Source organism: Spea bombifrons, chromosome 2, assembly GCF_027358695.1.
Source record: "Spea bombifrons isolate aSpeBom1 chromosome 2, aSpeBom1.2.pri, whole genome shotgun sequence".
NCBI classification, from domain to species: Eukaryota; Metazoa; Chordata; class Amphibia; order Anura; family Pelobatidae; genus Spea; species Spea bombifrons.
In genome coordinates, this window is record NC_071088.1 from 68,452,180 (window position 1) to 68,471,474 (window position 19,295).

At 41.5% G+C, this 19,295-nt stretch overlaps 1 protein-coding gene across 2 annotated transcripts in view; it reads right to left on the reverse strand.

Moving 5' to 3' along the window:
* MAP7D1 (MAP7 domain containing 1) overlaps positions 1–704 on the reverse strand; it is a 39,160-nt gene extending 38,456 nt beyond the window's left edge. The window contains exon 1 of one of the 2 annotated variants that reach the window (XM_053454665.1): positions 171–704. In XM_053454665.1, the coding sequence (XP_053310640.1) occupies positions 171–231 (61 nt within the window). In that variant the 5' untranslated portion in view covers positions 232–704. The remainder of the gene's footprint in view (positions 1–170) is intronic. The other variant, XM_053454666.1, reaches the window with a different exon arrangement.
* Positions 705–19,295: the final 18,591 nt, after the last annotated feature.

A 19,295-nucleotide genomic window follows, 5' to 3' on the forward strand; every position in this document is an offset into this window, starting at 1 on the left:
TTTAAAATGTCAAATACAAAATCACTGCAATATTTATATATATATATATACACTTATATTATATACATATATTATTCTTATCTGGAAGCCTTAAGTGGATATAAATTAAATCACAATTCGATCCAGGGAAGTTGTACGTGCAAACGATATACAGCATTTATTTAGCCCACCTTGTATATGCTCTTCTAGTCTTCCCACCTCCTTTGGGATCTCCACAGTCTGGTTTTCCATGTCCCCCAAAAGATAAAATAATTGGCCCGTTGCAGATACTTCCAGGGGTGTTGCAGTTTCACTTTTTATTAGGGTTTATTCTTTGCTTCTTCGATGCAGTCTCATTCCTAAGGGCAGCAGGATCCGTTTAACAGTTGGGGGGGAAAAGCCTTCATCACCAGGGAGGGAAGAAGAATATCGTCCAGCCCCCTCCCTACTCAAATAGAAAGCCAGTGTCTGCTGAGATTTATTTGTTTTGAATGGAGATCAGGAGCTTTGTAGGGAAATCGGTAGATTCGCAAAGATAATTGATCCCCCCGGTTACTGTCTGCTTCTCGGGGAGGATCTGGATTCCTGCGCTTAAGTTAAACTTGTGATGAGAATTCAGGAGAATATCTAGAGATCTCAGCACAGAGCAGCTGCATGAAAAGCTATTGTAACAGACACTATCCAGCCTCTAACACGCGACTGTACCATGTGCGAACAATAGGGGGGAACTTTTCTGCCATCCGCATAAACACACTTTAAAAAACTCTGATCACCAGCTTAGTAGCCGATGGCGTGTTCGGTATCTGCTTACACTTATCCGGGACTCCTCCTGATCTGGGTTTCACATATTTAGATATGCATGTCATGTGACTGGAAACCAAAGCTCCCCCTATCTTCGGTTTGGTTGAAGCCGTCAGCTTGTTGAGACTATCTAAGGAAAGTTGCATTCTTTTAGGATTGGGAAGCACAGATGGTGACTCATTCAGCTTGGCCCCAGACACCCGGCCCTTTACATAGGATGCAGGCACAGCTTCTGGGCTAATTCACAACAACGCCAGCATCATTCACCACAGCTCTTTGCTGCAGGCTCTATTAACTCTGTGAATGACGTCATGCGCTGCGTTGCATCATCAGCGGATGTAGCAGGGGACCGAATGGGCGTACTAACTCTTTTGCTGCTATAGTGTACCCCAAGAGTTGTTCTTAGGAATTAGACAAACCTCGTATATTTATTATAGAACTTAACACTGTATTTCCACTACACCACAGTTTGTGGTCTAATAATCAGGGCTGTCCACACAATTGTTATTTTATGTATAAGATTTTACAACACTGCAGAATCTGTTGGTGCTAAAAAATAATAATAGTGACGATAATAAATAATAATAATAATAATAATAATAATAATAATAATATAGCTATCCAACTTTTGGACTGCCAGAAATGTAATTACATTTGCCACAGTGAATACTGAATATATTCCACTTGATATGAATCCCTCTATATACATCCCTCTATATACATCCTTCATCCCAACTTTGTAACAATATATATATTATATGAAACTTAAAAATTGTGTCCCAAAATTGCCCGCATAAAGTGTCTTTCACCAGGATACATCCTCTACATCATACAAGGGTCCTATGTCTGACTTCCATACCCCAAACGTGCTACCCTGTTACAGCAGTTTCCTCGTGTAGGTACAAGCTTCTTTGTACTGAGGACAACTTAAACCATTGTTCACAAAACATCTCAGCCTGCAGGGACAGGTTTCGGATAGCAACAAAGTGAAATTAGTAAAATACCTTTCTTGGGCAAATATAGGGGGTGAGGGGTTGTCTTTTAAATTAAAGAAAAAGAAGACGTACAAAAGTTGTTCATGTATTAAGCTTCCTGTGATTAAAACCTAGACATCTAATTTATAAGCTTGTAATCTATTTATTAAGTAAGCAAACATTTAATCTTGTATGCATAACTATACAAAACTAATCCCCAGAAAGCAGGATAATATAGCAAAAGAATATCAAATATCAAAAGAAAAGTAGATGGGGGCCAATGCTTTATTTGGCGGGTTTGTATATGGCCCAATCCTGCCCTAGAAATTTTTGTCCTTACAGGATTAGTTGAACCTAGCTTCTGTTCTTGTTTTTCTGAGTGATATCTCACCTCTTTATGTCAAAGAAAGTCACCTTTTTATCTTTATATTACCAACACGGTACGACATTACGTTATCATTTCCTAGTACCATACTAGAGAACTTCCTGGGGTAGACTACCCAAAGTAGGGCTAGCTTTATATTAGGGAGGGTCTAGACCCAGAAAACCTTTAGTGGATAGAAAGTAGGTGAAACACGGGTGGCAAAGGGGCATGGCACATGTTCTTTACCTGCCCAGATAAAGAAGTAACTGACACAAAGACAGGGCTTCACCCGTAGACACTGGGTCAAACCCAACTCATATCAACACAGTAGAGACAATCCAGGACATGAATTAAGGTCCTGTTCATAAACCGACAGTCTAGAGGGGGTGGTGGCATAACATACCTCCCAGATGTCCATCTTTCAGTGGAACAGTCCTTTTTTAATAGCCCAAATTGTCCTGTCTCTCTTAATGCTCATCTTTTCTATGAGCTCTGAATACTTGGAGAGTGGGTATGCCACAGTGTTGTAGACCTGCATAAAACAGTGAAAACAAATTCTTACATTCTTGAATTAACTACGTAAATAATACACATTGTTTTTCATTTAAACATAAAAAGTCAAGGTAAAGCCTTATTCTCCAGCCCAGTTTTTATGCAAACCCCCAGAACTTCCACTTTTCTGTTCCTTATGAGAAATGTTGGTGTTGGGTTGGGGAAGTAGGCCTAGATGTTCACAGGAATATATGCATGTCGTGGGTTGAACCAGTGCCACAGGCCTACCTCACATGTCACATTATATGATCTAGGGCCAGCATGAAGTAGAGTCAGCAGAAGAAAGGATGAGGCAAGTTCTTAAGAATTGAGAACTACTGCAACATAATTCAAAAGGTATTACAAAAACTCCACAAATTTCATCCATACTAAAAGTAAAGATATTTTATTTTTGCTGTGTTTTCTGTAGGAATAGTTCACATTCCCCTTAATCCTCAGCTGCTCAGTATCAGAATGTGGTGTCCAGGGAAACCAAACACTAAAAAAAACACACTAATTAGTATGTCGGAAACAACCTCCAGTCTAGTGGGTGACCATAGGGTGTTGTCAGCAGTTGTACTGGACTCCCACACAAGTCCACACCAAAACCCTTATGGCATGTAAGCATGATCCTATGTATTAAGGTTTAGATGCTGTGTCAGTGTGTTACACTGAGATTATATTTTAGTTTTATAAACACAATTAACAAATCTTTAACACACTGCTTGTCATTGATTAGTAGAATAAGGTCCATCCAACTCCAAAGAAAGATTCTGCCAAGACCTGAATATGTGCAAATTGGGTCTCATGAAACATAATAAAATAGGTAGGAAGCACAACTCATATACTCTAGAAGTAGTATTTAGAAAAGATAGGATAGGCTGCTAGGGAAGGTCTTTTGATGTTCTTGAACAGCAACTCTGCTACTTATTCAGCCACAGATGAGTATTATAGGACCAGTTGGAGAACTATCTATTGGCTCCCTCAGGGTGAAGCAGTAAAGTCACCTACAGCTAAAGTAGGCCCCAGAGCCAGGGGTGGATTGGGGATTAAGCATTTAAAGCCAACAAATTGCATTTAGTACACTGCCACCTGTTGAATATGCATGGTGCACTCTTCCAATTTTGCAATTAGTATCGGCCTGTTTTGAAGCTGAGTAAAGGATAGGATCTGCCACCCACGAAAGGGCATTAAAGGTATATGGGAGGCACAACCAGGCAACAGCCCACCAGGCAGTTATTATAATGTATTTTTTACGTAGTGCCATCATATTCCGCAGTGCTGTATAATGTGGTAATTCACTCTGAAATTATTTTCTCACAGTTCTAGTTGCTGCTTGGATGCTAACAGAATCACTAACAATACACTTGTCTGTCTTGTGTTTCTCAGCCCTGGGCAAAGTTTAAAGCTAATGGAGTACCTCATGAGGCAAACACAATCATTTCACGTAGCCATGAGTATACAGACGCTACAAAGACAAAAACAAACACAGCTCAGACCATAGAGATGATGCCATCGGTCAAAGTCCTCACTGTTGTTTTCTTATTTACTTAGCTCACTATGTTATAATTGCATCTTGATATTCATTTCCTTTTATCTGAGTTCAGCACACCATGAAAAATGAATTGCCTAGCTGTACATTAAAGCATGAACCTTCCTTCCTGGTAATACATTTGTACTTTGTACTTAACTAAGCATTTGTGGTTTATTAAATGAACACTCCAGCCCTCTTATGGTTTAAAATAAATTTTGGAACCCTTTTTATCTAATTTTCTTTCTTCCTTTCATGTTCCTACTAGAGTAGGCAGCATAACCAAGGTATGCCGTCCGCACGTGTCATCACAACTTGCATGTTTGTGAGTTGAGCCTCCTGCTTCATGGTCACTTCTGTGCATACTAATGTATGGCGTGGGAAGGCACACTTCATTAAATTGTTAGTAATTGTCATTTGAGTCCCATATGAATTATATATACGGCATCATAGCCAAATAACTAGTAAATGTAATAATCTGTACCATCTCACTCAGTAAGGTCCTGTTTGCCAGCACCATGGCATATACCCAAGGCTTTCCAACAATAAGTTATGTTTGTACCACGTGCCTTGAGGCAGCACATAGCAACATATGCCCCAGTGTACAAAGTGAGCATCCCATGGGCACCCGTTTAGCAGTTGGTAGAAGCGCAAGAGCATTGATGAATATGTAATTTTGTTATCTCAGGCTCTATAGATTTGCTAGCCATTTGATTAGCGCAATGACAAAGTAAAAGAGTTTATGTTACTTCATTACATTTCAATGACGTTACCAAACAATATGCTGCAAAGTCATGTGGCATTCATTAAAATCACTGATGAATTGTTTTCCTAGGATGTAGAAAGAAGGGCGAAGTTGATCTTAGATCTTAAGGATGATTGATATGTCATATTGTAGGCTATCTACAATTATTAGGTGATTAATTGATATGTTGATAATCACCCTTAAAAAACCAGAGCAACAATGGAGACAAAACGTTAAATTAATAATGACCAATATGTACACAAAACAGAGCATGAAATCAGTGTATACACAAACTCTAACTCACCAGCCAATGAGAGATGTGCCAATGAGCCATACCCTGTAAGCATAGACATCCACGGCTGCCGGAGAGTAGGATACAGGTCTCCTGCAGCGCTGCAGGGGATCTGGATCCTAACCCTGCTGCCTGCCCGGCGCCCGGAACTGCATGTCCCAGGCGTCGGGCAATACGAATTGCGCATTCCTGCGCTAAACCACGATTATACGCCGCACCCCTAAAGACTAAAAGTGTTGGGGGGGAAGTGCATATATATATATATATAAATATACAGAAAGGGGAGCGCACAACCTAAAGAGCCTTTTGAATGGTATTTTCTGGGTATGTGCTGATTTCCTTACTTTGTTTTGTGTACACATTGGTCATTATTGTTTTAGCAGCAACCCAGGAATCTGAATGTATATGCCTTTTATGCGCTTTAGGCTGTGGTCCCCTTTCTGTATATTTTTTAAGAATGTTAAATTATTTACAGCATTGAGAGCAGTAAGTTGTATTGATTACAAAAGTAAGAATTCTTAATGTTCCTGGAAAACTTGTGGAAATCTATAAACAGTAAAAAGTGTATATGATTGTTGTTCCTCTACTTTTATGATCATTGACCATAAGAATCGTCCTTTCTGGAAGGTTCTAATACTCATGCAGTATTCAGAGATACTGAAGTCATGTGCCTATGAATCACCACTGAATCAGTGTGAGAAATCAATGCCCTGTCAGAAACAGAAATTCATATTTAGCAGTAAGTACCAGACAGGTGATTTCCAAACTTTGACCACTCATGGCCTTGGCTTCACTCAACAATACTCAACCATCAACGCTAAACTTTAAGAGTATAAAACCAGCTTTCCAAGTTTGTGATAGTTCCTCGTGTGAATGAATGCATACTAGAATCTCTATTTAGTGGCAGGGAAAGCGATGTCCTTCTACTTCTACCTTGCTCTAAGGAACATGGTTGGACTTGGGCCCATCCCTGGAATTTGTAAGATGGGGTAGTGTTAGGTTTGAATACTTACTATTCCAAAGATTAGAACTTGCTGGAGAAGAATGATCCATACTCGACATTTCAAATGACCAAATGTATTCAAGAACTAAGCATAAATTACACACATGACACATATCAGACATGTAACCAAGTAAATATAGTGATTTGTGTTTAGTAATCAAAATTGATAGGTCTCCCTGTGCCACAATTAGATACTGAAAGCAATACTTTAGTTTCCTCTGTTCATGGAAGTGACTGCTTTCTGCAATATTGGGGAATGATGAGTAAGATGAGCTATGATAAAAGATTGTAAGCTTGCGAGCAGGGCCCTCTACACCTAATGTATCGGCTTGTCTTAATCTGTCAATTCTATTCTTGTCAAACCCCTTGCATATACATATTGTAAGAAGAGCTGCTTAAAATGTTGCTGCTATATAAATAAGTGATAATAATAATATTTAATAGATATGCATATTGAGGGGCATTTTAAAAAGAAAAGCAATACTGAAACTTTGCCTACATATCAAGCCCTTTTTCCACTTTGTTTAATGCACTAGTAACTTGGGTATCTATACCCAATCTTTGTCCAACCATCCCTCCTTCCTCACACAACTCTCCTACCATTTCCACCATATTTTATTCATATATGTTCTCCTGTAGAAGCCCATGTTACAAAAGAGTCATTGCTACATGTTCAACAGTTGTGGGTTTTTTTTTTACTCTAGTTTTAGGGTATCTTGGTTTCTACACCAATATTTGGGTCTCACGATGAATTGGCAGAATCTCAGAATCTAGAGCTGACTCCTCACCTCCTGACAACTAAAGGCTTTCCTAAGGTCCGTTATTAGTGACATATAGTTACCAACATAACGGTGTCACTAGAACAAAATATTGGCTACGGACTATTAGAAGGTTAATTTTCATTGTCTATTCTTCTCATTCCTTATTACTGTTTTGTTATTTTTGTCATTGCATTTGTGCACAAATATTTCTACATGATGGCCTCCTAGCTACTACCCTGCACTCGAAGATACATACATTAAACACCATATTTATTAATGAAAACAAATATATATATATATATTTAGTTAAAAGCTCTATAGATCTGTCTTGGAAAAAGGATTTTTCTCCAGGGTGGTTCTGCGCCTTCACCAAGACGCTGAAGTTTCTGATTTTTTTAATGTTAATCAACAGGATGCTTGTTTTGTGTTAGTCAGCCTACTGATCAGCCTTAAGTGTCAAAAAAGGTAGCAAGAGGAAATATATTGGTTAGCACACACCATGCTTGTACGGCTTCATGACACGAGTAGTTTGCTGGGAGACCAGCGTCTGAGACAAGGCTTGTCAGGCAATCACTGTTGGTGTCTACCCTGAAATAGAGAGGAGAGCAAATGTGTTAATACATTACACTGCCCAACTTATAAGTTTCCTCCACAATCTCCACAAGCATAACTTCCTCCAGTGGGCTGTCACATAGGTGGAGAGCTTTTTCCACAGTCATGCTATTTCACATGGGCCTAGAAAAACTTTGTTATTGTCAGTGGACTGCTTGGCTTTCGGAAATTCTCACTGCTTACATAGCGTCCTCAATTGCAACTCTTCTGCTTTGACAACTAAAGGAGTAATCATAGTTACTAAAATGTCATCGTGCTTCTCTGTTTCAAATACCTTCTAGACTCCAGTTGGAGCTCTACTTTGTTAGCTTTGCTTAAAGGTAAAAAAACCCCCAGAAAACAATTGTTATTACGTTTCTTTACTGAATGTCTCTTTTGATGACAACAGACCATGCAGAGCTACTACATTGGATACAGCATGGCATCCGATTTCTCTTTTAACACCTTCAGGACCAGAGCTATTTAAATTTTTGTATTTGTGCCAAGTCTTTCTTTAACCATAATTTTCCTATTTGTACCATTGCAAATTGTATATTGTTTTTTTCTGGGACAAGTAGGGTGTTTTTTTCATATTCATATATGTGAAGCATTATTCTATTATTATAGAATAATGTTTTAGTATATATATATATATATATATATATATAAATATATATATACACACACACACACACTCACTGGCCACTTTAATAGGTACACCTTGCTAGTAACGGGTTGGACCCCCTTTTGCCTTCAGAACTGCCTTCATTCTGCGTGGCAGACTTTCTACAAGGTGCTGGAAACATATGGACATGATGGCATCACGCAGTTTCTGCAGATTTCTCGGCTGAACATCCATGATGCGAATCTCCCGTTCCACCACATCCCAAAGGTGCTCTATTGGATTGAGATCTGGTGACTGTGGAGGCCATTGGAGTACAGTGAACTCATTGTCATGTTCAAGAAACCAGTTTGAGATGATGTGAGCTTTGTGATATGGTGCATTATCCTGCTGGAAGTAGCCATCAGAAGATGGGTACACTGTGGTCATAAAAGGAGGGATATGGTCAGCAACAATACTCAGGTAGGCTGATGTTTAATTGGTACTAAGGTAGGCTGATGCTTAATTGGTACTAAGGGGCCCAAAGTGCACCAAGAAAATCCCCCCCACACCATTACACCACCAGCCTGAACCGTTGATACAAGGCAGGGTGGATCCATGCTTTCATGTTGTTTACGCCAAAGTCTGACCCTGCCATCTGAATGGGTGGAATCGAGACTCATCAGACCAGGCATTGTTCTTCCAGTCTTCCATTGTCCAATCAGCTTCCTGTTCTTAGCTGACAGGAGTGGCACCCGGTGTGGTCTTCTGCTGCTGTAGCCCATCTGCTTCAAGGTTCGATGTGTTGTGTGTTCAGAGATGGTATTCTGCATACCTTGGTTGTAATGAGTGGTTATTTGAGTTACCGTTGCCTTTCTGTCATCTCGATCCAGTCTGCCCATTCTCCTCTGACAAGGTGTTTTCGTCCACACAACTGCCGCTCACTGGATATTTTCTCTTTTTCGGACCATTCTCTGTTAACCCTCAAGATGGTTGTGTGTGAAAATCCCAGTAGATCAGCAGTTTCTGAAATACCAGCCTGTCTGGCACCAACAACCATGCCATGTTCAAAGTCACTTCAATCCCCTTTCTTCCCCATTCTGATGCTCGATTTGAACTTCAGCAAGTTGTCTTGACCACGTCTACGTGTCTAAATGCATTAAGTTACTTCCATTTGACTGGTTGATTAGCTATTTGTGTTAACAAACAGTTGAACAGGTATACCTAATAAAGTGGCCAGTGAGTATAATTTGTAAACAGCTAATGGGAAGAAAATACATAAAAAATATTCATTAATTTCCCCTGATTTGGATAAAAAACAAAAACACCTGTCTATGATTTTTTTTTTTCCCTTTTAACCGCTGATGAATTCCCCATTAACCACTCACCACATTAACTAAAACCAATTAAATAGACTCTAAGGGATTATTTTCATATACTACAAAATTCAGCAAACGCAATGTTTACACTTGCACATGATTTGCTGTATTAAATATACTGTGTGAAGCTTGCAATCCATACTGGAAATAGAAGCATACACTATTATCTGCATTGACATAATTAATGGTATATATTTTTTAAATGTTCTTATTTCATGTGGTTCACATACCAATAGGTAAATGGTTTTATATGTGTAATCTCAGCAGAATCAGAAATATGTTTCTTATGTTATTAACACCAGTATGTACTAAATATAAGCTTATGTGCACCATATTTCATACGGGCTGGTATTTCTTTAATCTTTCCTTTTTTATGTTTTGCCAAAAATGCACACAGCCCTTTGTAAGACAAAATACAAATGAAAAGCAGCTCATCTCATCAGTAGGATACAGATGGGGTTTTAGGTGAACATAAGTGATGACGTACAGTATTGCTGCTAAAGGACTTGATGACTTTGCATTATAAATACATACTTATATGTATAAAGTTGGCCCCCCTTTTGCGACTTTAGCAGCTTCCAATTTTCTGGGAGGGCTTTCCACAAGATTTTTGGAGTGTTTCTGTGGGAATTTTTGTCCCAGTAGAGCATTTGTGAGGTCAGGCACTGATGTTGGATGAGAAGGCCTAGCTCGCGATCTCCATTCCAGTTCATCCCAAAGGTGTTCGATGGGGTTGAAGTTAGGGCTCTGTGCGACCAGTCAAGTTCTTCCACACCAAACTCATCCAACCGTGTCACTGTGGACCCTTTTTTGGCAAATTAGAACAAGGAATCTCTAGTTTATATGCCTCTGGGAACTAACTCATGACAGGATAAATTGAATTTTAAATAGGATGATAGTATCTGCATCCAAGTATTTATTACACATTGGAAGAGAAGAATATAATATGTAGTGAAATGGAGTAAACTACCGTCTGTAGAAAGTAGCTCTCAATCCTAGCATCAAAAGTCTTGGTGTTGTTAACTGTCCTGAAAAATCAGCATATGTGGGATTTTTAAAATGATGGTTAGTGCTCAATAATCCTAGTTGGCTTTTCTATTTTTTTTATATTTGTTTACTAACAAATCACTAGTATTAACCATTTCTTGTTTTAGGCTCCTGCAACCAAGAGGAAAGGATATTGTACAGTTCTTGTGCAGTACAAATTAAACGTGGGTGTGTGTGTCTGAAGCTAATTAATTGCATTGAAACATAATTAATATGTTTCTAGCTGCTAAGTAAGCAAGGGAGGGGTAAAGGGTAATGAAGCAGAGAGTCAGATGCTGGAACCCAGAGAGGGCTTGTAATTACAGCATAGATGGCAGCCTGATAGAACCCAGACGTCTTAAAGCCTTAGGAAATACCACACAGCTTAACCCCATTTTAACTCACTGCTGGTTTTACATAATGAGGCGGCCTCTGTTTAGTCTTATGTCCTTTTCATTAGCCCTAATAGATTACAAAAATTATGTTAATTTGTTTTTCTGTCCTATGTCCAGTTTATTCATTGGACCAGGCAATTTTTGGGTTTGACCTGGAGGATCCAAATATCACAACTGATTAACAGGCCTCTAGGTAGCTACCACATGGCTGGCAGGAATAGTACGAGGGAGGAATTTAACTGGCTTGCCCAACCTGCCCTCAAGCCCTGTAGATATGGGCTTTGTTGCTTTTCTTTACCCTTTATCTGTGTATCCCACACGCTCCCCTCCCCAGTTCTGCAGAGATGACACTGGGTGTCTTTTTTGGGCATTCATGTGTGCTTCCCTCTCTGACCTCACTATTCCCACTCACACCTTCCAGAGAGTGAGGGCTCCAGCTGACCACCCTTTGGCAGTTTGGAGAAGAAATGGAGTTGGGCTCCAATAAAGCTAGACATCAGCCTCCACCAGTTAGTAGAGAGAAAGGATTGACAGACACCCTCCCCAGCCAATCAGAACCAGAGATGCAGAGCAGAGGGAGTCAGGGTAAAGTTGTGAGTCTGGTGGGAAAGGGGGCTGTGTTTGTTACCGGTGGACAGTTTAATGCCAGACACCCCCCACTATAGCAGAATGTCTATTAAAGCATTCTTCCAGCTGACTGAAGTTGAGTATATCACATGCATGGCCAAACACATATCCCTCACAGCATTAAGCTGTGGATGTGAAGAAAGGGGCAAATGCCAGCCATGCATTTTCAAAAACAACAGATTTAAATTGACCACGCACCTATCATATGCATTAACCTCAGCCTGTGTCAACCTACTCCTGGCCACCACCCCAGTAACGCATAGGCCTGTCTCAACTACCCCACCATTAATAACTACCCCTACCCCATCTGAACCCATAACTGCCACAGCTATAGCATCCTGAGGGCCACATGTTCTGGATTACCAGGGACCCATACTACTCCTGGGGCATTACGATTCCAAGATTCCAGCCAATGTGTCATTTTAGCGATGGCCATATACCCTAGTAATAATAAATTATAAATAAACATGTAAAACCTTATGATATCATAAGGGTTACTCGACGTACAAGAGATTGCTGGGGTCTACAAAAGTACCCAAGAGGGTGACTAGTTATGTTGCACTGCTTGCTGGTAAAAAGTTGATACAGTGGACATATAAAGTATCAAAAAGAAAATCAACAACTTCACTTCTCGCTAATCAAAAAGTATAAGGAACATTCAAGCGCTTTAAGGGTGACCATCCTACATAATGGTTTTTAATAACACAGTTTTTGCTTACTTAAACGTTTCAAATGAGCACTCAACTACCTATGATCCTCTTGTGCTTGTCAAGCATGTCTTCGTGATCTGGAAACCTCCTACAGATCAGAACGCTGCACTGATTATGCAAATTTTGTCCGTTGTCCCATATACAATCTGCATGTTGCCAAAAAAAAAGCTGCTTCACTTTCCACAATACAAGGCTTCAAGTATAGGATAGTTCCACGTCATTAAGTCTGAAGTCAGACTAGAAAAGGCAAGCCTGAAGATCTGTGAAGATAGGATTTACTGCAGGCTTACCAAGAAGTAAGGACACCAATGAAAAACTTTAGGTATGTTTTTCTAACACCTATCTACTAAACACACATTACAACGTACCCTGCTGACTTAATTATGCCACATAAACATAAAATATGGTAGGAGTTTCCTAAACTTCCTCCAAAACATTTAAATAAAAAATACGCATGTGATAAATGTGAAATAGCCTACTTTGCTTTTCAGAAACATATACTTTTGTGGGGCAGTTTCAGAACTGGCAACAAACTAATGCTACAAGTCCCAATCTAAACCCACATGACTTAGACCACAGCTAAAAATGACATATTTGAAGAAAAATTCCAGTACCCTGTCCAAGAGTAACAGACATGAAGGTGGCCATCCTGAGGCATTCTATTAGGTCACATTTGAATTTGAAGCTAAAAACTGTATTGTATCCAGAATATTCACAACGTATAACAGGGGTGTCCGAGTTTTTTCTGCAGTGGGCCACTTCATCGGAAATGTATACGTGCGAGGGCCGCACTCATTTTTCACGGTGAGAAAATATGAGCTTTAATAAAATATGCAGATTAAAATAAAGTACCGTATTTGCCCGATTATAAGAAGAGGTTTTTACCAGAGTAAAAAAACCCTCGTCTTATAATCAGGGTCGTCTTATAATCAGACCTCAAATAGGTCTGACTATGAGACTAAGACCCAGATTCCCCGCAGCGATGCAGGGGACCTGGATCTTCCTCCTGTGTTATGCGATTCGCGTAGAGCTCTACACGCTGCCCGGACTAAGTACCGGGGGACTCAGATGCAGGGGACCTGGATCCTCCTGTGTTATGCCCCCCGCCAACTTAACGGTGCTTCTGAGTCCCCGGTGCTTAGTCCGGGCAACGTGTAGAGCTCTAGGCGATTCCCGTAGACAACTTCCGCTCAAGCGCGTAGAGCTCTACATGCTGCCCAGACTAAGCACCGGGGACTCAGATGCAGGGGACCTGTATCCTCCTGAGTCCCCGGTGCTTAGTCTGGGCAGCGTATATATAGGGGGGGGGGCATAAGGCATTTCTGGAGGCAGAGTTCTCTGTGAAATGCCTTTTAACCCCCTTAATGCCACTCTGCCTCCAGAAATGCCTTTTAACCCTCTATGCGCCACTCTGCCTCCCGAAATGCCTTATACCTCCCTATATGCCACTCTGCCCCATAATATGCCTTTTAACCCCCTAAAAGCCAGAGTGGCATATAGGGGTATAAGGCAATTCTGGAGGCAGATTGGCACATAGGGGGGTTAAAAGGCGTATCATGGGGCACAGTGGCATTTAGAGGGTATAAGGCATTTCTGGGGCAGAGTGGCAAGCCTGGGGGCAGATGTGCATAACTGGGGGGGCAGGTTGAAAAAAAGGAAATAAAAACAACAACAAAATATTTTTCTCAATCATAGCTTTTATTAAGAAACAATTGTTCACATAGTTTACATGAATTAACATTTACTGGTAAAACTTTTTTCCTATAGGGTCGTCTTATATTCAGGCTTTTTCTTTTTTTCATAAATTAATATTCAGATTTTGGGGGGTCGTCTTATAATCAGGGTCGTCTTATAATCGAGCAAATACAGTAAATGACACAAAACCTTTACTTTTCCTCTCACTGATTTCTGGGCCTAGAAAGGTTTGTGACTACAAGTTCAGGATAATTAAAAATGAAATACTTATATTTATTCTAGGGATGCACCAAAATGAAAATTCTGGACCAAAACATTCACAGTTCACATAGCCAAAACCAAAAATGACCCCCCACCTTTATAGATAATAATAAAAACTCACATTTTTAATAAAAGTATGTAACACACCATAATTGGACAAAAAAATTAGCAATATGACTTGGCATGATAGGAGTGTGATTGCTAACAGCAATCACACTCCTATCATACCCAGGCAACCAGTAAATGCTGGTACCTAGGCATGATGGGACTGTGCTTGCTGTGATTGCTGTTAGCAATCACACTCCTATCATGCCAAGTCAGCCAGTACATGCTGGTACAGGGTGGCTGTAAGTGATGTGTAGACCCCATACTGCTGGCAGCATCAATACACAAGGGGGGCAGCTAGCTAGGTTTCAGCATGTACTGGCTGACTTGGCATGATAGGAGTGTGATTGCTAACAGCAATCAAAGTCCCATCATGCCTAGATTCCAGCACTTACACATCCAACCAGTAAATGCTGGAACCTAGGCATGATGGGACTGTGATTGCTGTTAGCAATCACACTCCTATCATGCCAAGTCAGCCAGTACATGCTGGTACAGGGTGGCTGTAAGTGATGTGCAGACCCCATACTGCTGGCAGCATCAATACACAAGGGGGGCAGCTAGCTAGGTTTCAGCATGTACTGGCTGACTTGGCATGATAGGAGTGTGATTGCTAACAGCAATCACAGTCCCATCATGCCTAGGTTCCAGCACTTACACATCCATGCTATCACACACACACTCAGTCATTCACAGATTCATTCCCTCAATCACCTGCACTGCAGCTCCTCGATGCTGCTCACAGACTACAGCAGAGGGCGTGGCCTCCCTCTGCGTTCTCTGGTACTGCACAGAGGAAGCAGGACTGGAGCAGCGTCATGTGATGTCACCAGGGGCGTAGCTAGAAACCTCAGGGCCCCGGTGCGAGAATCTGTTAAGGGCCCCCCCACCCATCTATCCCTTTCTCACGATCTACCCTCTCCCTCCCTACCCCCCTTCTCACGATATACCCACTCCCTCCCAACCCCCCCTTCTCATGATCTACCCACTCCCTCCCAACCCCCCTTCTCACGATCTACCCACTCCCTCCCTACCCCCCCTTCTCACGATATACCCACTCCCTCCCAACCCCCCCTTCTCATGATCTACCCACTCCCTCCCAACCCCCCCTTCTCACGATCTACCCACTCCCTCCCTACCCCCCCTTCTCACGATCTACCCACTCCCTCCCTACCCCCCCTTCTCACAGTCTACCCACTCCCTCCCTACCCCCCCTTCTCACGATCTACCCACTCCCTCCCTACCCCCCCTTTGTAGGTCACTTACCGTCAACTCCTGTGTTGGGAGCGTGAGGCGTTTGTCTCGGGTGCCGGCGCTTCACTGCTGAGCACCGGCATATGACGTCATATGCCGGCGCACAGCGTGAATCGCCGGCACCCGAGACAAACGCCTCACGCTCCCAACACTGCACTCTGGGCAGCGCTGAGGCAGGCGGCGGCGGCTGCGGCAGTGACAGGGAGCGGAGGCATCCTGGATTTCTGTCAGTCAGGGGGGCCCAAGAGTTGCCGAGCGGTCGTTTTCAGCAACAGCTCAGACTGGCAGAACACCAGGGCCTGGTCGCAGTCGCGACCCCGGTAGTTCCGCCACTGGATGTCACGTGAACTCTGTTAGGTTCCGCTTCCTCTATGCAGTACAGAAGACCCTACCACAGGTAAGTAGCAGGGCTCGAGGGCCACATTTGGCCCGCGGGCCGCATGTTGGACGCCTCTGCCGTATAACTACTGACATTTTAATCAGATATATGTGAATATGTAGTATAATGAAAGTTTCAGTAGCATTACTTCTAATATACAGTCCTCACTTATCACCTCTTTATTACTTTTCCCGTCTACAAGATTTCACCTGGGCTGCCCCATCTCTGGAATCTACTCCCAAGGAACCTTCAGTATTCACCCTCCCTCCCAACATTCAAGAAACATCTAAAAACCTACTTCTTCAGAGGAGCATACCATCTTAGCTGCTAGAACTTCCTTGTCATTGATACAACCACCACACTACCTCTCACCCTTTCTCTGTGCCTTATGTTTGTCACCCATTTCCCTCTAGCTTGTAAGCTTGCGAGCAGGGCTCTCCCCACCGAATGTATCGGTTTGTCTTAGTCTGTCAATTTTTGTCTTGTCATATCCCTTGAACATATGTATTGTATTAAGCACCCCGTAAACTGTTGGCGATATATAAATAAAAGATAATAATAATAATTATAAGCCATTGTATCTAATGACTGACCTGCAAAAGTCAGAATTTTTTATTCTGTCAGATTCTGGTAAAGTCAGTACAAAAAAATCTAAATCAAAATAACAACAGATGAAATTTAGAACAATTATAGGGTAAAGTGCTAAATGTAGCGCAGTCACCTCAAACATTAATTGGTTGCCATGGAGACCTCATCATATATACCGTATTTGCTCGATTATAAGACGACCCTGATTATAAGACGACCCCCCAAAATCTGAATATTAACTTGGGAAAAAAAGAAAAAGCCTGAATATAAGACGACCCTAAAGGAAAAAAGTTTTACCAGTAAATGTTAATTCATGTAAACTATTTTTTTTAGTAAAAGCTATGATTGAGAAAAATATTTTTTTTTGTTTTTATTTCTTGTATTTTCCAACCTGTCCCCCAGTTACGCACATCTGCCCCCAGGCTTGCCACACCAATATGGCACTGTGGCCCATGATATGCCTTTTAACCCTCTATATGCCACTGTGCCCCATGGTATGCCTTTTGACCCCCTATGTGCCACTCTGCCTCCAGAAATGCCTTATACCCCTATATCCCATTCTGGCATTTAGGGGGTTAAAATGCATATTATGGGGCAGAGTGGCATATAGGGAGGTATAAGGCATTCCAGGAGGCAGAGTGGCATTAAGGGAGTTAAAAGGCATTATATAGAGCACTCTGCCTCCAGAAATGCCTTATACCCCTATATGCCACTCTGGCATTTAGGGGGTTAAAAGGCATATTATGGGGCAGAGTGGCATATAGGGAGGTATAAGGCATTCCAGGAGGCAGAGTAGCATTAAGGGAGTTAAAAGGCATTATATAGAGCACTCTGCCTCCAGAAATGCCTTATACCCCTATATGCCACTCTGGCATTTAGGGGGTTAAAAGGCATATTATGGGGGCAGAGTGGCATATAGGGAGGTATAAGGCATTTCAGGAGGCAGAGTGCACTATTAAATGCCCCCTTAACGCCACTCTGCCTCCTGAAATGCCTTATACCTCCCTATATGCCACTCTGCCCCATAATATGCCTTTTAACCCCCTAAGTGCCAGAGTGGCATATAGGGGTGTAAGGCATTCCAGAAATGCCCTACACACACACACACACACACACTTACTTACTTACCGGTGCTTCCAATTTCCTGCTGTATTGCCGGGGCAGCGGGTTGACGTCTCATTCCGCGGCAGCCGGAAGGAAGTGGAGTTGGCAGCGGGGGTTTGTATGCGTCCGTTGCAAATACCTTCCCCGGCTGTCAGAGATCAGGAACTCTTGAACTCTGATCTCTGACAGTCGGGGAAGGTATTTGCGACGGACGCATACAAACCCCCGCTGCCAACTTCACCTCCGGAAGCACCGGTAAGTGTGTGTGTGTGTGTGTGTGTGTGTGTGTGTGGGGGGGGGGGGGGGGGGGCGACGACAGGAGGATCCAGGTCCCCTGCAGCGGTGCGGGGGATCTGGATCTTAGTCTCCTAATCAGACCTCTATTTGAGGTCTGATTAGAAGACGACCCCGATTATAAGCCGAGGGGTATTTTTCAGAGCATTTGCTCTGAAAAAAACCTCGTCTTATAATCGAGCAAATACGGTATATATATATATATATATATATATATATATATATATATATATATATATATATATATATATATATATATATATAATTATCTACAGAACATAACTGGACAGCATTGCTTCAGAAAAAAAACATATTAGTGAGCAGGAGATCAGCATAATTAAACTGTGCTTATCGGGGTATTACTACAAATTACAAAAATTTTAACATGATCAGTAATGCTTATTTCAATGCTATTGAGGGTAATCATAAGAGAATTGTTAAAGCATTATGTAAATTCGTCATTTTCAAAGCTGAGGTTAATTCCTCAAATCCATTACAATATGCCTTTAGCGACTTCATCCGCTGTTATGCCAACGTATTATCGCTGTTTTGCATACTCATTTCATGAAAACAGCAAAACTGTTAATGATATCAAGCGTCTTGCCCAATTTAAAATAAACCGGAACAATTGATACCCCCGTCAAAACAGCAAATGTTAAATCTCTTAAAATCCGAAACTGTATCATAGAGCGTTCGCTCCACCCAGGACACCCATCACATGTCTTTTATTTACTTTGCTCTTCCAAGATGGAGCAGATGTAACCAGAGTCAATTTAAACAGTATTGCCCACAAAATGATAGCACCCTCTCAGTAGCCCAACGCATTTCACTTTACAAAGGTTCAACATAGAGTGAGTGTAAATGTCTATTTCTAAGGCTAATAATCCTCTTCTGATGGACCCTACCCACAAAGTCAATATATGAATGAATATTTTGGATATCTGGTTACGCACAACTGCTGGAGGGGAGAGAGATTAACCATATGCAGATAGATGGATCTCGCTTTTATATATAGTCTGGCATACTTGTGTGATTATGGTTTTTATGACTAAAAATAGATATAAGTGGGCAGCTGGAGGCCTAGAGCACAGATAGGAACTGGGCAGCTGCCACATTTGCTCTACAAAAACCACTGACTTCGGCTATTGTTCATCTGTGCCGGGGGACTTTAAATCTCTTGGAGAAGATCCAGAACATCATAGCTACAATGACAGTGGACACCATTCTCAAATATTCCTTGTGATCAAAATTATTAATTAATAGAAATGCTATGGTTATTTAAGGGATATGCAATGATACCTGGTG